General features: G+C 33.1%; 1 protein-coding gene across 1 annotated transcript; it reads right to left on the bottom strand.

The window, feature by feature from the left end:
- Nucleotides 1-16144: 16144 nt before the first annotated feature.
- Nucleotides 16145-16984, bottom strand: LOC134706283 (extracellular tyrosine-protein kinase PKDCC-like). Its single transcript, XM_063565113.1, has one exon. The coding sequence runs from the start codon at nucleotides 16982-16984 to the stop codon at nucleotides 16145-16147; it is 840 nt and encodes a 279-aa protein (XP_063421183.1).
- Between the last annotated feature and the right edge of the window lie 7771 nt (nucleotides 16985-24755).

Below are 24755 nucleotides of genomic sequence, written 5' to 3'. Positions count from 1 at the left end.
ACTTTCTTAAACTATCTTAGATTTGTACCAAACTTGGATAGAAGCATGTTTCTAATGATAAAGATAGCATCCAGAGGTAAATTTTGTAAAAAAAAAAATCAATTTCTACCGTTTTTTACTTATAAATGGACTTGGTTTTTCTTCCAGTTAACATAACATACAGTCCGAAGTAAAAGTTTTAAAGATTCTTAAACTACCCTGGATATTTACCAAACTTGGACAGAAGCTTCTGACAATTTAATCAAAAGATAGTATCGAAAGGAATATTTTCATTGATTTTTTTTCATCCTTTATGTGAAGTGTGTGATTAACAGCAAAAGTAGGCGAGACACTGGGTTCCGTGGAACCCTTACAATTTTTTTAGGCCAGGCGATATCCTTTTTCAGACTTTTGGTGAACAATTACCATTATGTTTTTGGGGATTCCCTTCCCTTTTTTACTGTGTGGAATTGCTATGAGAATATTTTGGAACACCTAATGCTAGCTTTCTTTTAAATATTTTGTTCTAATTGTCAATCCTTTGTTTTTCTATACATGTTGATGCGAATTAGTTCTCTCTGTTTGAATTTCTTGTTCATCTTCAAAAAAACAAAACAAAACAAAAAAAAATAATTTAGAAATGTTCCATAATCTTCTTCACCATTTTTTTTTTACATGTATCACAAATAATATGCTATGCAGATTGACAAATAGGACATGACTGTCCGTTTGACGATGGCTTCTTAAAATAAACAATTCATGTAAAGTTATCGCTATAATGGGAATCTTGATACTTTTAATTTTGAAGTCTTCAACTTTATCTGAAACCCTCTGTTGGTTATATCTTTAAGATCATCCCTGTGTTTAAAAGCAAAATTATTTCACCTGGCAAGGAAATTAAACTGGAATATGAAGGTAAAATGATAACTTCTCTATATCTATTATAAAGTGAGCGATTCTGTTGATGGGATTTTATGGATACGTTTCTCCGAAAAAAACAACCCGGACTCGTCCTTTTATACATGTGTAATATATTTGCCTCCAGAAAACTCCGCACGATCGGTGAATATTTATGAATTTTTAGACTCGCTTTCTTCCGATATATATACAATCCCGAATGGAAGCCCATTTTATTTGTTTGGAGATTGGAACAGTCGAGTATCCGATATGCCTGATTTTATAGAAGGGATAGATATTTTACCCGAGCGCAATGTTGTTGATTTCACAAACAACAGTTATGGAGACATTTTCTGTGAGTTTTTGAGTAATGTGAATTGCTGTATTTTAAACGGAAGGAACTTTTTAAGCAATGATTATACATCTAGAGGAACATCTGTCGTTGATTACTGCATAGTGCCATATGAATATTTGAATAAATTTGTAGATTTCGAAGTTATTAGAGCTCAAACTCTTGTTAATAGTACTTTTACCACAGGAGCGTACGACCCAAAACATATTCCTGATCACTCATTGATATGCTGGACATTTAATACTTTAGTTTATGATGATCAATTTATGGTTCGTCATGCTCAGTCGACCGATAACGAAACAATTGAACATGTGAAATTTGATACACGAAATGTGCCAAATGATTGGTTAACAGATGTTGAAGTAGTATCTAAGTTAAACCAACTCATACTTGATCTTGAACAATCAGAAAACAATCAATTAGAAATAGACAATAAATACGACGAGCTTGTTAATGTTATTCAAGATGAAATGAACTCCAAACTAGAAAAGCGGAAGGTGTATTGCGCGGATGGTATCAGTAATAAGAGAAGGAAGATGAAGAAGCCTTGGTGGAATGACAACCTTACAGTACTATGGAATGAAGTGTGTGCAGCTGAACGTATTTGGCGTAAAAATCCTAATTGTACCGAAAGGAAAAGTGCACGTCATGTATTTGTGAAGAAACGTAAAACTTTTGACAAAAACTGCCAACAAGCGAAAAGACAATACTGGTATCGTAGTCAAGAAGAACTTTGTGCCGTCCAAAATGGTAACCCCCGGGAATTCTGGAAGAAAATAGGAAGAATTGGTGTTGGGAATGAAAGACAGAAGAACATTCCGATGGAAGTGTTACACGATGACGGTTCAATTTGTACTGATACTGATGTAGTTTTGAATAAATGGAAAATTTCTTTTGATAATTTACTGAATTGTAAAGATAAAGATAACTTGCCTAATGAAAATATAACAAATAATAATTCAGATGATTTTTTAGATGGTGAAATTACTATTGACGAAGTTTTAAATGTATTGATTAAAGCAAAAAATGGCAAAGCGCCAGGTATTGATTTGATACCCATAGAATTATATAGAAATGATTTACTTTTAAATGTTTTACATAATTTATTTAATAAGTGTTTTAAATTTGGTAAAATCCCCTCCATGTGGAGTAAAGGGATAATAACACCTATACCTAAGTGTTCTACAACAGACACTAGGGATCCTTTTTCATATCGGGGCATTACATTGTCACCATGTAGCTATAAATTATTTTGTAGCATTTTAAATAATAGAATAGTATCTTGGTTAGAAACTAAAAATATTTTACACGATGAGCAAAACGGATTTCGGGGGGGTAGAAGTACTATTGACCATTTGAGTACGCTAACATCAATTATTGAAACCAGAAAATTACGAAAATTATCTACGTTTACAGTGTTTGTAGATTTTAAAAAGGCATATGACACAGTTAATAGAAATTTATTGTTTAATGATCTTAATGATCTTGGTATAAGTAAACATTTTTTGTGTGTTATTAAAGCTATTTATTCTCAAGTTGAATGTGCTATTAAATTAAATGGGCATATGACGGAATGGTTTAGTGTAAATTCAGGCCTAAAACAAGGCTGTGTTTTGTCGCCAATTTTATTCAATATTTTTATAAACAGCTTAGTTACAAATATTAAAGCATTAGATATTGGTATTGATATTGATGGTGAAAAAGTTGGCATTTTGTTATATGCAGACGACATTGTACTGATTGCAGAGAATGAAAGCGATTTGCAATTACTCTTAGATGTTTTAAATATATGGTGTAAAAATAAGTTATTAAATGTTAATCACGAGAAAACTAAAATTGTACACTTTAGAAATCCTTCTGTACAGCAGACAACAACAGTGTTTTTATTTAATGATAAGCAGATATGTATTGTACAAAGCTATCAATATCTGGGTTTACTATTAACTGAATTTTTAAATTATGATGTAATGGCTAAAGCTGTAGCCAAATCAGCGAACAGGGCATTAAGTTTGATTATTGTAAAGAGTAAGGCCCATGGAGGTTTCCAGTACAGTACATTTACTAAATTATTTGATAGCCTGGTCTGGCCAGTAATAAGTTATGGTGCAGCCATTTGGGGCACCAGAGATTTTTCGTGTATTAATGCTGTCCAGAACAGAGCTATCAGGTCTTTTATGGGTGTGGGTAAATATACCCCAAACGATGCAATTCAAGGGGATATGGGCTGGAGACCTCCAAGTGTTAAGCAGTGGACTTGTGTTTTTCGACACTGGGCTAGATGTAACATAATGTGCACAGATCGATTAAATTATAGAATTTTTAAATGGTGTTATAGAAATGCTCTTAATAAGAGAAGAAATTGGTGTTTTAGGATTATGTCTAAGTTTAAAGAATGTAATTTAGATTTGTATACTGATTTAAATAATGTACTGTGTAAACAAAATATTATGCAGATAGAAGAATTTTTACTTGATAAGTATATAGAAAATTGGCAAAATAGAATATTAACACAAGATGTTGGTAAAAAATTGCGGACTTATAAATTGTTTAAAGACAGTTATGGTAGTGAATTATATTTATCTAAAACATTATCTTATAGATATAGAAGTGCTTTTGCTAAATTTAGATGCGGAGTAGCTCCGTTTAGAATTGAAACAGGGCGGTATGAAAATAAAAATGTAGACGAAAGAGTGTGTTTTATGTGTAATGATAACATAGAAGACGAAAAACATGTAATACTATCATGTCCTTTATATGCAGATTTGCGCTTTTGTTTATATAGCGAAGCTATGAAATATAATGTAGATTTTAATGATTTGTCTGATGATGATAAATTTGTTTATTTATTTAAAAACATTGATTGTTATGATATGGTTGCCAAAACCTGCTTTGATATTTTAAGTAGAAGAAATACCTTTTTATATTCTTAAAATGAAATGATTTTAATAATCGTATGTATTTTAACTAGCTTTATATAGAAATGGTTTTATAGTCTCTCATAATTCTTAATAGAATGGTACTTGTAATTTATATTTGTGTATTATCTGTTTTATATTGTGTATATACTCTGTATGTACTGTATATTTATGTATTGCAAGTAGTGAGACTTTAATAAAATATTGAATCTGAATCTGAATCTGAATCTATTATTTTTTTTTTATCAAAGGATCCTTAAATTATTCATAATCCCTGAAATTATATTAGGGAATTTGTAGAATAATTATTAAAATGTTCAGTGATTATGTAATATCACTGGTCATTTTCAGGGATTATATATAATTACTAATGATTTTAGTGATTCTACATATTCCCTGAAAAATCAAGGATTCCTCATAATCCCTGATTATACAAATTCACTGTAACATATACACATCGTCAACTGAATTACATAAAGAATGTGGCGGGGTTCAATATGTTTGATGGGACACCAACCTTCCATAACCTGGAACAGTATTGTAACATTAGAACATTAGAACGAACAATACAAATTAGTTAAAAAAGGCTTAACTCATCAGATGAATACAAACAGAAACATATCTAACAAAAACACAGAGTGGACGTGGCCGGCTACTTGTACATCATAACAACAAAAGGCACTAAGTATTGATCTGAGAGTACTAACAGCTTGTTCAAAGCCACTAACATGTAAAACAACAATCATGCATCTAAGACGTAATTCTTACCAAAACGTCTGTATATGTTGATTGAGACCTACTAGAAAGAATGCACCACTATCGTGAGAGGACGTCAGTAGTGTTACTATAACTTGTCCATTCCCTTTTGCTACTTCTTCAAATAAAACATATACAACTATTGGGACAATCACGTTCATATACATGATTCTGTGTAACAGATTTTCATAGCTGAGTCAACAGTATTGATTTCTCTTGCATTTTTGTTACCTCATTTGAATTTTTTTTAAAGGTGAAAGAAAAAAAAATGATTTCTTGTCCCAAATACCGTGTGTTGCAATTACAAACATTTTTTTTCTGTTTTAAAACATGCGTAAATGTGAATGATTACATGGCTGTTTAAATATACATACAGACATTATATGCATTTCATTTATTTCAGAAAACATACACAAGGTGTATTTGAAACAGGAGTGTGGGTATAACAAGTATTAACATATGACATGGATAAAATCTCTTCGTTTTTACTGTTCTATAATTTGAATAATGCACAGCTAAGGTATGCATTAACTACCTCAGATATACTGCACAGTTCAAATCTATTCTTACCTTAAGGAACGTTTCCTAGATTATAAAAAATATATCAATAATTGCAGCGCGACTAAAACCGTTTAATACGTTGTCCAATCCAAGGATTGACGACCTATAATCGCCACTCCCCCTCCCCCGAATCAGTCATCTACCTTGAAGTTACGAAAAATTGTTTGCTTAAAAAAAATTCGTACAAATATCGTTGTTTCAAAATAGGAAAACAGATTGATTGATTGATTGTTGGTGTTATAACGGCAGTTTTAAGCGCCGTATTTAGGCTATTTCGTGACGGTCAGGTTTTTTGAATGGAGGAAGTCGGAGTGCCCGGAGAAAACCACCCACCATAGATAAGGAAAATTGACAATTATAATCAATGAATATTTGAGCCGAGAACCCTCGAACGGGCGGAGTTCGCCCTCAAAACCTCAGTGTTGACTTTCTAGTGATTACAGTAGAAGAACTGACTTCTTGGCAAACGAGGTGGGAAAAGAAAGGTTTCTCCTTCCTATTTTTTTTTTATCTAAACGGGGACATAAATATTTTATTATATTTTGTGTACACAATGTAAATCTTAAATCAGTGTTTTAAAGTCAGAACAGATAATAACGATTTGTTTTGTAGTTTTTGCCAAAAAATAAATCATGTATTTAAGAATTCAAACAAATGAAAGCTGATTTGCTAAATGGAATTCATTACGACTTTTTGCATATTTATACCTATAATTTGACTATTTTGGGATTGAATTTAATTTAGGTCTAGGGGAGTAAAAGATTGGAAAGAGAAACGTTGTTTCTGTTTATTTAACTTTCTAAATTTATGTACTAACATCTTCCTCGATTCAATTTTCTCTAAGCATATCATTGAGGGAAAGAAATGCAATTAATCTTTTAAGTTATGATTTTTCATACGTTTTGAAAGTATACAATACGCCAAGTCGTAATCGTCCGACTAATTAAATAAAAATTAGGAATAGATTTAACAGAACTGACAGAAAAAAATGACAATTAAACGTAATTCTAATATGACGTGCTTCTTTCGCTTTGTGAATAAATTAATCCATGCTCTAAATCCAATAAATGCGTATATTGACCACTGCAGAATAATGAATTTTATTAAATTGGCATGCATTTTATATATATCATTAACTTTTAACACTTCTAAACTCTTAAAAATCCTCCCTCTTAAAAAATCACATTGCCAGTCGTTTGCTTGTTTACAAACGAAAAAGGAAGGTTCATGGAAAAGACTACACATCGGACATAGAAATAATTGTATTTTATAGCGGTTCGTAAAGTAAAGAGGGAAAATATTGTATTGTCGTTACATTTTCATAAATATTCATAAGGCATGACATAATTGATCAATCAAAAAGTAGATTTTTGTGTTACGATAAATTGGTGTTTTTCAAGCGCTTCACTTTCTAGCCGTCGTTCAACATTATAAGCTGCATGGACGCCGATCTTAATCAAACAATACGTGTCAAAGTGAATGATGCTTTTCAAAACACCCAAGAACAGTTATTGGATAATATGACAACTTTACTAGAGTCTTGTTTAGACGGTTTCCAAATAAGAATTGAAGGAAATCCCGAAATCCTTGTCGGACACACAGATAGCCGAGATAGACGAAAATATGTCCGACACATATATATTTAACAAAAAGGGCAACGGTTAACAGTACAATCATAACCACAAAGTTTTCGTGAAGAGGAGGGAGGCCACTACCGAGATGGAAGCAGACATCATGAGTCAGGCGATTATTAACAACGCGAAACGGAAGATAACTGAAGGTATAACATTATGAAGAACAAACAGAAGTTAAGGTTCATGTGGACCCTATGGCTAAAATGGACGTATTTTCACATAAAAAATTTCTCTGAGTACAGGCAAACCTGTGCATCTGGAAAAGTTTTAAGGCATAGCATGCCCTAGATAGATGGAATTCAAATACATTGTATGATTTAGAAAATTCTTAACTTAACTGGATTTTGCCGTACACTTTTTTTCGTCTCTGCTGAAGATGATAAAATTAACAAACAGTTTAGTTAACCTTGATATGGTCCACTCAGGTACAGTTTAAATAACCAATTATTGTAAGGTATCTATTGTCCATCTAATGTCTCTGTCAATTAAAAATGCTCACTTTAATTTTTACCTGCGGAGAAGTTCTCAAACCTGTTTCCCAACTTAGTTTATTTTGGCACCTTCTGGAGGAATGAAAAAAAGTGCACGGCAAAATCCTGGTAAGTTTTTATTTTTCTAAAACATAAAACATACTTAAAATTCATTTATCTAGGGCATGCTATGCCTGAATATTTTTACAAATGCGCAGGTTTGTCTGTACTCAGAGTAAATTTTGAGATGAAAATACGGCCATTTTAGCCATAGGGTCCACATAAACCTTAACAAAAATAGCTGGTTCGTCAGACGCAGGGTGGCGGATAGTAGCTTAATATATTGCTAATACTTTGGCTGAGAATCCCGAGGACGAAAGGAAATTGTACAAGGCACAGTCACGGGCAGTTACCAAGATGAAAAAAGAATAACTGAAAAAAAACCAAAAAAACAACACCATACAATAAAACAACGACTACGGGAAGTTCGATATCTGTTAATGTCAGAAGTGGATTTGGTAGACCTGGAACAAGCTTTTATTGTCACGAGAGTGGGCATTGGATAAGGCAGTGTACAAAAGCCACATTAGAACAAAAGAATAAGATAAGTATAAATAGTACTTCTAATTTTAGTCAAATAGAATCGAGCGCACCTCTGTTGTGTAAACAAATATCAGCTGATTTTAAATCAATGAAAAGTACACACACTAATGTATGTCAAGGTAACGGTACAGGGTATGATATTTAAAAGAAAAGGAAGACTCGTGGAAAGATATATGTGTTACACATTTCGTTGTTGATATAATAGAAAACGGGTATACGATACCATGTTGTACAGTACCCCGAGAAACAGAATTAGAAAACAATAAACCGCACGCAATAACCCTAATTTTGTCGCTGATGAGATAGATAAACTTTGAGAAAAAGGTTGCATACGTCGAGTGAGAAGTAAACCTCACGTGGTCAATCTATTAACTGAAGCAAATAATGAAGGCTCAAAATCAAGATTGGTTTTAGATGTGAGACATTTAAACACACATATTGTAATATTCAAACACAAATATGAAGACGCCACAACTGCCATACTGTTGTTTGAGAAGGGAAACTATGTATTTTCCTACGATTTTAAAAAGTGCGTATCACCACCTAAACATTTGTCAAGCAGATACAACTTTTATAGGTTTCAAATGGGGAAATGAATACTTTCTCGCTACATTGAACTATGAAGATAATGTTTTGTCATTGGGGTTATCGCCTAGTGGGTATATATTTAGCAAAGTAAAGAAACAGAACGTTAAACATTGGAGAGTTAGAGGTATGAGATTCGTTATGTATTTGGACAATTGCCTAGGTGGAGGTAACGGTTTTGATAACGCTTTAGAAGCAAGAATAACAATCAAATCCAGTTTAGAAAGGTTTGGATTTGTTTTGAGACATGAGAAATGGAACTGGTTGCCAGTTCTAATGTTAGAATGGCTAGGTTTTTCATAGGACATATTGGAAGAAGACTCACAGAGAAACGCATAACTAAATTGAAAGTCACTTTGATTATTTTCATTACCAGTTTAGAAGTGGTATGAGCCTATTCAGTTTGAAAAATATTCGGCCAGATTTGTAGGCCAAATTATATCTATGCAGGCAGTATAAGGTGATCAGGCACGATTAAGTTGGTCAGTAAATGAACAGAAAGACAATAGCTCAACTTGGCGAGAGCTAGTAGCAGTCGAGAGAATATTAAACAATTTTGCAAATGTAATGAAGGATAAGAATATACGGATATACACAGATTACAAAAACGTAACGCACATACTCAGAGTCGGAAGCCGAGCTGCCATGTTAAGTCGACAGTCAGATTGTGATGACTGGAAGGTACAGGACGAAATATTTACATATCTAGAGCACACGTGAGGTCCTCATAACGTTGATAGGTTTACACATGACTTCAACACCAAGTTTTGAATTCAAAATATTGGTGTCAAGTGTTATCACTACAAACCATGACATGGACTATATCTGTACTCGACTGAACTAATTTTTAACTCGACCAGTCTGAATTGGTCTGACCTTTACTTGACATTACTCGACCCCAGTCTGGACCATACTTGACCATACTGAATCGTACATGACCCCTATCTTTGCCGTTGAAAATAGTCTGAACTATTACTCGACCAGTCTTAATCAATTCTTTACCTGTAATCAACCTTTTTTTCTAGTCGAAACCATACTAAACCAAAGATCTGAACTATACTCTACCATTCTGGACCATACTAGACCAAAAAAACTCCATTTTTAACATCCAACAGAATTTATTAATTGTTTAACTTTATATTAAAAATATATTTAGGATTATATTTAGGATAAAAAAAAATATTATATATAATTTATATAAAAAGGGATAAAATTAAGAAATAGATAAAATTGTTTCTTTTTATTAGTTGTAAAATATAAAGAATAATCTTTGCTTGGGGGCAAACTCATAAATAAGACCACACCTGGTCAGAGGTATCTAATTCTAAATAACATTGATTCAAAGTTGCCACATCATGTTTTACTTAAATAACAAGGACTTTTGAATATACATGTATGTACTAGATAAGTATTACAAGAATTTAAGAAAATAGGGCTTTCTTTTTACCCATAAAACACATACACGTACTGAGGTAATTAGACCATATTAAAGTTCTTTATGTATGCCATGTCTTTAATTTGACAAAAAATACTTGAATTAATCAAAAGAAATGTTTACTGTTACTTTAGAACACATTTCCTTTTTCAAAAAGGTTATCAAGGATTGATATGGAAATTCTATAATCATGATCATATCAAATTCTTGGTTTAATAAAACAAAACAATTAAGGTCTATTTTTTTTAATTTATTAAGTTGTTTTATATACGATTTTATATATATATATTAATTAAAAAAACATTCACTGCATTATTAACTTAAATCAACTGACTTCATAAATCTATACAAGGCTTAGTTTAATGGTGAAAATAGTCCAGCTACCATAAAATACTTCAGAAATATTCATAAAATGTTGAATGATATTAAAAATATTAGTCACATTTCATTTTTTAGATTATTTTATCAGCTTGTTGTATTTATATTTTAAAGGTTGATGTATATTATTATGCAAGTTTTTGTTAATATTGTGTTGAAGTTATATTATGATTGGTTAAAGTGAAATTTTAATTTCAATACTATATTGAATACATTTTTAATTTCAAGTTGCTGTTAATTTTCAATTTTATAAAAAAAAATATTTTTTCTCAATTGATCAAATTCAGATGATAGATACAAAGAATAGGTCTAGGTTGGTTAAGACTTGGTCGAGTATGGTTCAGACTAGGTCGAGTATTGTTCAGACTAGGTCGAGTACGGTTCAGACTAGGTCGAGCATGGTTCAGACTCGTATAAAATGGTAAAGTACTGGTCAAGTTCAAATTCAGACTGTTAAGTATGGTTCAGACTACAGTCGAGTATCATCAAGTAAATTTCAGACCAATTCAGACTGGTCAAGTAAAAATCAGTACAGTTGAGTACAGATATAGGCCATTTCAGACTGTTAATGGTTTGTAGTGTATGATATTGTAACTATTATATTTATTTATTTTGGTATAATTTCTGTTGTGTGGACTGATAGTTGTTAACAGAATAATCTTGAACTGTGCATTTAGAAATCACTGGAACAATCACAGATACTGATGGAATTATTGGAACTTTCCAGTTAACTTACATAACGATTCCAGAATTATCCTAATAAAAGATGCATTATTTAAACTTCAACATTTTTGCAGAAACTTCCGTTATAGTTTTCTAAGACTTTCAATTTATAGAATGTTCTAGAGTTCTCCGTGACAACTATATACATTTACCAACTCTTATGTGCCTAGGAAATTACATTATTAAAGGTTTAGAAATAATATCCAGTTGTAAACAAAATATATGATTTAATATAATAGTCAAAGACACATGTTGTGTTAGGCTCTGATCCTGTCCATAACGTTTTAGTATGGCATTAGTTTTCTGTTTTGCTTATTCCAATCATATTGTCATAATATTGTTGTAAAATGATGATCTTTATAGGTTCTTGGTTAGATTAATAAAATTCTTATCTTATCTAATCTTATACAGACACTGAAGTTAATCTTTGAGATATAGACTTAGACATTGATAGACATTAATTTTCACAACATTTGGATTGACACTTTTATTCTACAAACAACATCATACTGGATTGTGACTTTAGTAGTGGACGTTATATTCAAATTGGATTTCGAGAAGATTACCAGATACAGATAAAGATAAAAGATCGTGACTCATATTTTGACAGTTAGATTGACAGTAATATTTGTGCAATACTTCTGGTAAACTTTTGTATAACAATTATTGTTAATTTTTATTATTGATTTGTGTCTTTTGTTGGCTAAAATTTAAAGGTGATTTCTGACCGTAACACCAGGAACATCAGGTATTGCCGCTTTCACAGTTGACTGGAATGGTAAAAAATAATTGACTTGTACCACCACCAACTTTGATTCAAAAAGTGTTAAAGAAATTTAAATAAGAAAATGCAATGCTACTTCAGTCATACCAGAGTGGACATCTGCACAGTACTGGCCTATGCTAATAGATGACAAAGGGATCATGAATGTTTTTGTAGTTGCACACACATTTTTTAAGGGAGGAAACTTTACCAGAGAAGGCCGCGGCCAAAGTGGCATATTTGGACAACAATTTTGAAATTTAGATTGATTGGTTGAAGAATACAATTTTCAATCAAAATATTTATGATTATTTTCTTTTTTAACAGGGGCCAAATTAGATTGTACAGTAAAGGAGGCCATAAGAAATAGCGGCATCGATGGCGACAGTTATCTTGATGGTGCGACATTTAATTAACAGCAAAAGTGACAACACAGTCAAATCTTATTTTAATGCCTTCAAAAGATGGGAACGTTTTATATCCCTCCATGGACATGTTGCTTTGTCAGCTCAACCAACCATTATACCTCACAGACTTAGTTAACACCGGTTCCACTTATCATCCGGTATATAATGCAATATATGGCATAAATTGGGCACACGAAACCAACAGTTTAAAAGATCCTACCACGAACACGTTTGTTACTTCAATACTAGAAGCGTCTAATAGAGTTACACCAAATAAGACTAACAAGAAGGACCCAGTTACTACAAACGTTTGGATAGAACTTTGTGATAATTTCAAAGATTGTTCTGATCTTCTTGTGCTAAGGATGTGACTATGATGCTACTTGTTTTGCAGGTTTCCTTAGACACGATGAACTTATTTCTATGCATTTTCTTGACATTGATGTGCAAGATTCTTTTCTGATTTTACATATAACTAAGAGCAAAATGACCAATACAGGCAAAGTAATGATGTTTTAATATCAAAAGTTCTACAATCGCATGTCCTTATAACACGTTTGGCTGGTTTTAGTAGCCATGAGAATAAATTTTTATTTCGTTCTATCTAAAGGTTAGGAGAGTTGTGTAAATTGATTAATATGGATAAGAAACTCATTTACTCGCCGGCAACAGAGTGTCTGCTTAATAGAATTAGAATTAAATTCGTCCTGGTTGAAACATAGGTTTTCACTCGTTCAGATCAGTTGGTGCCACAGTGGCTGCTAACGCAGACGTTAGCGACAGGTGTTTGAAAAAACACGGCAGATGGAAATCTGACTCGAGTAAAGATAGTTATATCGTAGACTCCATAGAAAAACGTTTGACAATTTCTCAAGTTTTAGGTATATAGTTTCATGTTTGGGATCGTGCACCCTTTCTTTGTATATTTCTATCATGTACATCGGCAAATTTGTTTATGTGTTTAAGTTATAATTAGTATAGGTAATGCTTGTTTTTCCCGCGGTTCGTATAGTAAAGCGAGAAAATATTGTAGTGTCGTTACATTTCATACATTTTCATAAAAATTCATAAGTCATGACAAAATTGACAAATCAGAAAGTCGAATTTTGTGTTGCGATATCTTGTAGTTTTTCAAGCGCTTCATTTTCTAGTCGTCTTTCAACATAGTAAACTACTTTATCTTTCATTGCTGATTGCAATAACTGTTATTTTTCTTCTTTCCTACTTATATACGTATTTGCTAATTAAAGCTATGGTCCGACACTTTTATCCTGATATAGACTCGAATACAGGTTTCCATTCATATTCATATGTCATGTGAACGATTGTTGGTTTTTTTCCTGGACGGTCTTGAATATCTATGAAGAGTGAACATTCAGAAATTTTAGCTAATTCACTGTGGATACATTGGTACATGAAATAGTGTATGTATGTTTTAACATTTGTAAAATGTGTACTGCTGGAAATATATCTGAGATACAAACTAAATACGGCGTCTTTCAAGTTCGACGGGCTGTAGGCAAATATATATTTGTGTTTAAGTTATATTCAGCCATGGGGTATAGGTAATACCATTATATGTCCGAATCAGAATCGGAATAATTGATGCAAGCTATACCTAATTATAGTTTTAACATGGGTAGACATTTTACATGTTATTTTAGCCCTCATCATTGCTCGGGCAAAAATAATCACGAATATAATGTCAACCAATGTTAAAATTACAATAAATTATAGCTTGCATCAATTATTTTTCAAATAATTTAACGACTTAGGAAGGAGCCTTAATGTGTTTTTTATGAAACACCACATCTGTCTTATGTAGAACTCTCATGTTTCGTTATGTTGTTTTATTATTACTTGATTAAGTAAGGAGTACAGTCCACTGTCTTCAGTTCTAATGACTTTTAAATGTAGAACTCCAAATTATTAAGTTGTATTTTTAGTTTTCTATATAGTAAATAAAATGTTGAACAAACCTTTAAAAGGTAGATAGCACATCAACAAGTAGGTGACACAAATATATATATATGATATATTTCTGCATTTCACTATAATTTTGTTTATTATTTGAATTTGGCCAAAACAAAATAAATGAATGTTTAATAACTATTTCATATTGGCACGTTATGTAAAGAAATACATAGGTTCAGGAAATAAAAAAGACAAACATAAAGATTTTTACCTTGTAACGTCACAAATACGTCATAATGTGTACTATTTTTTTTTTAAAGTATGCAGTTTTATGGAAACATCGTTCGCAGGCAAGAAACAACAAAATAATTTAACAGACGCTTTATAATTATAATTGACATGATCCCACCAAATATAAAGTTATTTCTTGGGTTCGCACATACTTTTTCAATCTAAAATATATATAAAATTTGATGAAAAACAAGGAAAATCACGATGTTTTTCAAAATATGCAAAATAAACCATTATTAGTTGCCATGGAAACTTGTTCAACGTCAAATTTGTTTTGTTTTTCTGAATACCCTGAACTGTAGTATGGTTTTCAGTTATTTAAGAATACATATGATAACTTTTAAATTTGCAGTAATTTTTTGGCCAAATAAAAGCCTTATTTCCCCTTCTCCTTGTTTATTAAATAATTTATTTTTTGGTATAAAGAGTTGTGTGTTACTGTGGACGCATTGCATTGTATATTTGTATATTTAAGGAATAACTTTATACTAGTTTTGAAAAGTTTACAGCACATTTATTAATGTTATTTTAAATAGACATTGCTGTTATATTTTATAATGTAATGATAAATTCGATTTTTTAAATGAATATTTCTCGAATTTCGTTTTTTGTTTTACATAGATTATACCGTTGATTTTCCTATTTCAATGGTTTAACCCTAGTCATTATTTGGGGCCCTTTATAGCTTGCTGTTCGATGTGAGCAAATGTTTCATGTTGAATACCGTACCTTTGCCTATAACGGTTTACTTTTTAGAAAAATAAAGACAGAAGGATAAACAGACACTACTCCTCTCCTAATGTTGATAGTCATGATATATGATATGGTGTATTTGGGAATTATCTTTGCTGTTTGCGTTTAAAAACCAGGCATGTCAATTGCTGTAAAAATCAAAGAAAATGGTACTTACAAATAAAGGAAAATAAAAAAAAGTTACAGTTTACAGAATAAGGATCAAAAATAATTTCTGCCCTTGTCCGGTTTTATCTATGAATTATCGTTTTAAAGCAACCAAATAATGATTGTAGCCAAGTTTAATTTCGATATGACCAGAAGTTTGAGATGTGAAGAATTTTTAAAAAGTGAACGGACGACATACGACGACGACAGACGACGGACGCCAATTGCTCATTGGATCCTTTGGGTTAGGTGAGCTAAACAAAAAAAAGTTAAAATATTTTTTGACATTTACCTTAAATACTTTGTTTTTGAATGTTCATGTTTTGACTTTTGACTATGGTGCTTCTTATGCGTTATCTTGTGAAAAATTCTGTTTCTATTTTACCACAAATAATGAACTATTCAGCGTTGTCAATTAATGTGATTATGTTTTATTTATATATAATATGAATATACAATAAATTCACGATCCTTATATTTGTGCTTTTCGTAAGCCAGTTATCGTTTTCAGAGGTTACAAAAGTAGCAAGAAGGAAACATAGTCTATAGTTTTATTACGGTATTCAACAGAGTATCTTCTCCTACGTCTTTAATTTTGTATAAGCGAGTGTTATGTTCCTAATTTCTTTTTCTAAATCATCAACACCAATATCAGTCTTATTCAATTGTGTCAATAACCTGGATAACGAGTACTTCAATTCATTTGGGAAAAACTTCGGTTTTAACAAAACCTGGAAGAAGATAGTGTTTATTTTTTGTAGATTATATTTTACATTTGTACCTCTACAGACCCCAACATCACACTTGACTGTTTGACACGTGGTATACCGCATTTCAATTTCAGTAAGTTCTTGACAACTGATGTTGAAAGGACACGGCTTGAAATTTTTATGTGAGGTAGACAATGTCAAAGAGCATGTTGGTTCAACATTGTTCATATGATCCAAATCAATCAGTTTTATTTTACCATTCGCCATTTTAAAATGTTCGGGCTTGATGTCAAAATCTGTCAAAGAACCCAAAGGTGAATAATGCAGGTAGGACAACAAACTAGCAAGGTCAGCAGCATGATTCAGTCTCTCTGCTATTGTAAGATTCAATGTATTTAGGTCTAACCCTATACCACCATATTCATAAACTACAGACACATCTCCAAAATAAGAATTGTATTCGTAACCGGCTTCATCTTTCGTATGTCGAAAGCAGTATCCTAATACTTTAACTATCGAGGGATGGTCCAATTGATCACTTATCAGTAGATTTTTCAAAAACTTGGCCAATCTAAGGTGTTGATCTCCTGATCTTTGTATAGGTCTCAACTTTTGAATGACCACCTTTTGACCTTCAAATGTACCAATGTCGACATGTTTAGACCAACCCCCTTTACCTCCGTTATACTTTAATATCTGTATTTTATTCATATTTGAACAGTTAAATCTGTATCTTTTGTTTATATTCCGTGGCAGATCATAGCTATGACTTTGATTTTTTTGCATCACGAAAATTCTAGTTAACCTATTTGCTAAGAACCTTCTGTGAGTATTGAAATCAAAATTTAGATACACGAATACAGTTTGTAAAAAGATTAAAATGACAACAGCTGCCATGCAGATACTTTTCACATTTGAAGGCGTAAACATGACAGATTTCAGTATTCCTGAAAATCCTGTGGCTTCAAATGTTAGTTGATAGGATTATAGTCTGAAAATAAACAAAAAAAACTTATAGTTGTGAATTGCAATAGTTAGTTGTTGGTAAATAGCCATGTAGTTAATAACGAATACAGGATTGTTCATTTTAATGAACGTCTCATCATCACGAAAAAACTATTGAAAAAGTAAATAGGTGTATAATTTATCGCCAACATACTAGTATTACAAATTTTGCTCGTTGCTCACGGACTTGAAATTCTATTAGATTGTATTCCCGGAAGTGCGCAGATATATCAGGGAAAACTTGCTTTGTACACTCATTTGTTCTCATTTTAATTCAGTAATTCTAAATCTTTTGCTCCTAATTTTAAATGATAGTGAGAAGATATTTAACATTTTGACTGACAGTGCTTTTTAATACTTCGGGCAGAATAAAAGCACAGCTTGCAAGTGCTTATTCAGCAAACTCAATATTACTTATAAAAAAGAAGATGTGGTATGATTGTCAATAAGACAACTCTCTACTAGAGACCAACATAACATTTTGCTTGAATGATCAGGAGACTTAACTAGCTGCAACAACTAGAAAGGAATCTTCGTACTATCCATTCCAAGTAAGGTCTGCATAATTTTAATATCAATAATTATAGAGGCTGTGGATAAGGAAAAAAAACATGAACAAGCTGCTTTCAGAAAAGGTAGAGGGTGCATAGACCACAAATTTGTCCTCCGTAACATCTTAGAACAGTGTCATGAGTGGCAGAGAAAACTACTAGTAAATTGTTTGGACTTCGAAAAAGCGTTTGACAGCTTACACCAAAACAGTCTTTGGTAAATTCTGAGAAACTATGGAATACCAAGTAAGATGGTGCAACTCATCAAGCAGTTCTATATAAATTTTTAATGTACCATCAACTCTGAAGCTGACACTAGTTTCCATGTAAAATCAGGAGGAAGACAAGGATGTGTTTTGTCATCCGTGCTGATCATAATTGCAATTGATTGGGTAATGAGAACAACCCTAGCAGAAAGTAACATCGGACTAACATCGGACTGATATGGACAGTTCGTACCACGCTTGAGGATACAGACTATGTTGATGATTTACCACTTTTATCCCATACCGAAGACCATATGCAGGAGAAGACAAAAAGCTGGAAGAAACAGCTAAAATTATTGGACTTAAAATCAATGCCAAAAAGACAAAGTTAAGGCATTTCAATACAGAGAGACATCCTGTCATATTTATAGAAGGGCTGGAAACAGTAGATTATATTAGTTACTTAGTGCGTTAGTGACCTAATATGATATATACGGGGTCAGTGAATTTACTAACCTCGTATATATCATATTAGGTCACTAACACACTATGTAACGAATTTATCTTACCGACTATCTTTATTTGTTGAACTTAGACTAGAGTGGTCTCATTTGCTTTCATAACATCTTCTTATTTCTATATCAAAGTGTTCAAGTGTTCAATTTTAAGAAACTTTCTTCAATTGATCTGTACCAAAAAACTAATGCAAACAATAACTAAATCCTTGATATAACAATATTAAACAGACCTTTCAATACTTTTAAATAAACAAACATTGCCAAAGTCGTAAATCCACTACTAACTGTGTATTGAATAAAGCCCCGCCTCCCTACTAACCTAATATTGAATATACACAGTCTTCACGTGGACGCTTTTAACGAATCATATTCCTAGAAATGTATAGGAGGTAAGATAAATTTAATTATATAGGCAGTTGTATAACAGCAGAAGGTGATAGAAACTACTGAAAGAGATATTAAGATCAGAATAGGAAAAGCTAGATCCGTATTCTTTAGATAAGACAACATTTGGAAAACAACAGCCTTTCAAAAAAGACCAAGATCAGACTCTATAACAGCTATATACTTATTGTACTCCTATTTGGCTCAGAGTGCTGGAGAATGACTGAGAAAGATATCAACAGACTCTCCAGCTTCCATAACACATGTCTGAGAAAGATGATGAAAATATGCTGGCCAAACAAAATCTTCAACAAAGACCTACATGAGATGACAAGCTCCAAGGACATGGAGACTTGCTGATACAAAAAGATGGAGGTGGCTTGGTAATGTTATAAGCAAACCATCTGTCAGTGATGACATGACCAAGGTAGCCCTTAGATGGACACAAGAGGGGAGAAGAAGAGGAGGCCACCTAAAACAACATGGAGACGCACAATAGAAAATGAGCTAAAGGAAAGAGGATTTACCTGGGGCACAGTGGAAAGAAAGGCAAACAACCGAGAACAGCGAAGGAAACTTTTCCTTTCCTTACGTGCCATATGGCATAGCAAGGACTAAGTAAGTAAGAAAGTATATTTTGTTCATTCAAGGAAGAAATATGTATATTTCGAAAACAATATGTGTCTGCAACATTCAGTATTGTCATATTCACGGACAACTTATTGCAGGAATTATGTAATGGAATTGGAAGGGATGATACTTAAAACTCATAGAAAATCTGATTTAAAAATTACCTAACCTGTGTCAAAGTTTAGCTTATATGGACTTGAAATACTACCGTTCAACTTTGTCTTCAACACAGCGAGAAAATTCCGCACCTGGAAGCGGTCTTTAGCTGGCCCATAAACAAAATGTGAACTAGTTCAAATTCCGAAACATATAAATGAACTTAAATTAAAAGTATACAAGACTACCAAAGGTTAAATGCTCCTGACTTGGGACATTCGCAAAAATACTGGGATTTAATATCTTTATCTGCTCTTTCGTCAGCTTGTTGCCTCTGACATAAAAAAAAAAATGGAAACATCAGGAAATTTCAAGAAATTACTGTGTGAATCTTTGAGGAAATGCTTTTCTGAAAATACTTTATTTGATTAATTTAAAACGAATAAATATTAACCACTACTGGTATATAAAAAAGATGTGGTATTATTGCCGATGAGTCAACTATCCAAAGAGACCAAATGACACAGACATTAACTACTATAGGTCACCATACGGCATTCAACAGTGAGCAATGCCCATACCGCATAGTCAGCTTTAAAAGGCCCCGAAATGACAAATGTAAACAATTCAAACGAGAAAAATAAAGGTATAATTTATGTCAAATAAAAAAAACGAAAAACAAATATATAACACATCAACAAACGACAATTAACAACCACTGAATTGCAGGCTCCTGACTTGGGACATGCACATACATAATAAATGTGGCGGGGTTCAACATGTTAGATAAGATTCCAACCCTCGCCTAATATGGAACAGTAGTGTAACAGTAGAACATAAGAACGAACTATACAAATCAGTTGAAAAGGCTGAACTCATCAGATAAATACAAAAAGAAACATATCTAACAAAAACAGATTGGACGTGGCCGGATACTTGTACATCCTTACAACAAAATGCACTAAGTATAGATCTGAGAGTACTGACAGCTAGTTCAAAGCCACTAACAACTACATTTTTTTTGTAATAAATAAATCATGCATCTAAGACTAAATTCTTACCAAAACTTCAGTATATGTTGATGTAGACCTACTAGAAAGAAATGCACCACTATTTGGAGAGTACGTCTCTAGTGTTACTGTAACGTGTGTCCAATCCCTTTTGCTACTTTTGCAAATTAAATATGTGTATACAACTATTGGGTTAACCAATTACACATATACTATTCTGTGCAACAGATTTTCATTGCTGCGTCAACAATATTGATTTCTCCTACATAATTTGTAACCTCATTTGAATTTTAAAAAAAAACGGTAATGAAACAATTGATTTCATGTCCCAAAACACCGTGTTGCACTTAAAAACTCTTTTTTTCTGTTTGAAAAACATGCTAAAGTATAAAATGACTACATGAAAAACATGCTAAAATATTAATAACTACATGGCTGTCAAAATATAATGTTCAAACATGTATATTAATTGCATTAATTTCAAACGTTTCAGGAAACATGCACATAGAGTAAGCTGACAATAATTAAAGTCTTGTTTTCAAATTCTTAAAAAAATTGAAACAGGGGTGGGGTATAAATTAAGAAAAAGTAAGAGTATATGCATATATTTCTGATGTTGATAGGCATTCATGGATTACACGAGTAGAACACTCCGGGTCGACTTCGATTTGATTAACTCGGATTGCTCGGGTAAAACTTTTTACGTAACTGCGGGTTTGATCGAGATCGAACTGAGATCAAGACTGATGATAGTTGATTTGGTCTAGCTAGTCGAGTCAAGATCGTGTAGAGATCTCGAACTGGTCGGAATAATCGAATATGTGTTCAATTAGAGGTCGGGTTGGAGTCGTGATGGAGTCATCAGTGAGTCCTGAATTGTCGAATATGAGTCGTGTACAGTCGGATAGCGGTCGGATAGAAGTCGTAAACAGAACTGATCAAGAATTTTGCTACGTTGGTCGTGGAAATTTGGATAATCGGGATCACCGAGTTGATCGGATCGGCCGTGTAAACCTATATTAACCATTTGACCCGAGTCGGGTTCTACCTACCTCGAGGGCGGCTTCAGTCGAGTCGAGTAAATTAAGTCGTTAAAACAACCGGACCGTAGAGCAGACAACAAGAGACAACAAAAGTATAATTACAAATGAGACAACTCTGGTCTAAATTCATCAAATGAAGATTGTTGGTAAGATAAATTCGTTACATAGTGTGCTAGTGACTTAATACGACATACACGGGGTCAGTAAATTACATATGGGGTGAGAGCTTCGCTTCGCTTCCACCCCATATGGAATTTACTGACCCCGTATATATCGTGTTCTCAGAAACTGACATTACCAAGATGCTTGATTTCTTGATGGACAACATATGTGTAACGTTTGAAGAACGTTTCAACAGACTGTCGGAATTTCAATGGGGACCAATTGTACCCCTCTTCTTGTCGGCTTGTTTCTTTATTATTATGAGGCTGACCTAACACGGGAACTTCTTATGAAGAGAGATAAGAAGTTACGTTATCCTTCAACTTTATATTCCGCTATATAGATGATTTTCTTTCATTAAATACTAGTAATACAAAATTTGGTGACTATGTTGAACGAATCTATCCTATTGAACTAGGGATAAAGGGTACAACAGATACAGTTAAGTCCGCCTCATATATTGACTTACATCTACATATTGACAATGTGGGTCGGTTGAAAACAAACTGACTTTACGACAAAAGAGATGATTTCAGCTTTCCAATTGTAAACTTTCCATTTTTATGTAGCAACATTCCAGCAGCGCCTGCATACGGAGTATATATCTCCCAATTGATACGATATTCTCGGGCTTGTATTTCCTATCATGATTTCCTTGATAGAGGGTTTCTGCTCATAAGGAAGCTATAAAACCAAGAGTTCCAAATGGTGAAGTTGAAATATTCCCTTCGTACATTTTACGGACGCCATCACGAGTTGGTTGACTGTTATGGAATGACCGTTTCACATATGATACCGGATATATTCCTTATGTCTTATCTACAATACTCTTCCCTTTTCACGAGTGTGACCTACCAAAATTATACTTTTTACCAGATTTGTTATAACATAAGCAACACGCCGGGTGCCACATGTGGATCAGGATCTGCTTACCCCATGTTTTGGTGGGGTTCGTGCTGCAAAGTCTTTAGTTTTCTTTGGTGTGTCTTCTGTACTATTATTTGTATGTTTGTCTTTATATTTTTAGCCATGGTGTTGTTAATTTTCAATCTATAAGTTTGACTGTACCTCTTGTATCTTTCGTCCCACTTTTGTGACTATTTTTTGAATGATTACGCTTCTTGATCTGTGAATGCGCAAAATTGATAAGTTAGATAGCCTTTCATCTCGCATATTGAGTAGCTCTTTGATAGTCCTTGATACGGCGCATTGTGCTGAATGAGAACTCACTTAACTTTTGAACAGCGTTAATAATACTACGATTGTCTTTATTGTTACAAAATGTAGCAGAACTGTTAGAATGGAATAAATGTTCAGATATAAACTTTTATTCGTTGCATTTAGTCTTTTTATTGTTTCTGTGGTCGTTGACTGTTTATCATGGTCCGTCTTAGTTTCCATCAAACAAACTCGTCAACAAATGTGTGTCTGTCCCCATGATCTGCATGGAAGGTTCGTAAGTTGAGTTGTAAGTCTGGTCGGTTAAGTTTTTAAATTAGATCTTTCAAGGAATAAGGTTCTCACCGAAGAATCAATCGTCCTCTTTTTCAAATTTTTTAATAAAAACTACTTGTTATTTTCGTAACTAAGTGATCAAGAAAAAACAAGTAAAGGACACTCTCCAATATTCGACAACTTCTTCAGGTTGCACTTTGTAAATACAGCTGTTTGTCAAAACACACATCTTTCAGGGGAGATCTTGATACTGGTTCCCAGTTATGCTCTATGTGTTCCATCTCACAGAGACATAACTTGGGAATGTTACCAGTAAATATACATGTGCATATTGTTTACATTGAAATCTGTGGTAACCTTTCATTCGAGGTAGGGGTAGTTAAGAAAATTAGTGTTAGTTTAAACTCTAAGAAGTTCAGGTTATATTAACGTTGAAAATATGCCGCACAGCCCTATATTTTGACTTTTGAAAAAAAAATGTGGTGCATATGAACTTTCAATTCTAGGAAAACATTTTTCAAAACTTCATAGTAAAAGTGGTACAGTTTTAGCCGTAAAAGGAGTTCCTATGGGAAATCGTATTGTCAATATTTACAGAAATGCAACCTTTAAGTGGATGTTTATGTCGGTACATCTGAAGTACAGCTCGACTCGGAATGCTCGAAAAATCTCTAATTCTTCGTCAATTTGTATAACTTATTCACAATCAAGAAAACTCGTCAGTAAATGATTATCTGTCCTCATGATCTGCACAGAAGGTGCGAATATTGAGTTGGTAGTCTGGTTGGTTAAGGTTTTGGTCTTTCAATATAAGGTTCTCACCCAAGATTCTATCATCCGTTTTGATTACACGACTTGTTATTTTCGTAACAAAGTGATCAAGAAAAACCGAGAAAAGGGGCACTCTCCAATATTCGAAAGAGTCATCAAGTGAATGTTTATATCCGTGAATCTGACGTACAGCTCGCCTCGGGAAAGCTTGGGGAAAGTTAAATGCTTTTTTAAACAGGGCTGTCATACATTTTGGACTGTACGCTCATTTTCTAATCTTCGGCACTACGTCTAACAAGTTATAATTTATATCAGTTTTAGAAATGATTTGTAAGCCCTCATGAGATGTTCAACTACATGTATCACAAACGCTATCTTAAAATCAAATTTCAGAATTCAGTTTATTATATGTTGTGCTGCTTTATCACATTGGCGGATCTAGGGGAGGGTGGAAGGAGGTTGGACCCGATCAATGCATTTGAAAGGGGACATAGAGCTGAAACACTCCTTTGATACTGAGTTGGGAACCCCTTTTTTTAAAATGGCTGGATCCGCCCCTGTTTATCATCTCCAGTATCCTTTAAAAAAAACAATGATGATACAATATGTGGAAATGCGCTTAGAAAAGCAAATAGGGATTTGACTCGACTC

The sequence above is a fragment of the Mytilus trossulus genome, chromosome 1, assembly GCF_036588685.1.
Source record: "Mytilus trossulus isolate FHL-02 chromosome 1, PNRI_Mtr1.1.1.hap1, whole genome shotgun sequence".
NCBI classification, from domain to species: domain Eukaryota; kingdom Metazoa; phylum Mollusca; class Bivalvia; order Mytilida; family Mytilidae; genus Mytilus; species Mytilus trossulus.
This window is presented reverse-complemented; position numbering and strand designations above follow the sequence as displayed.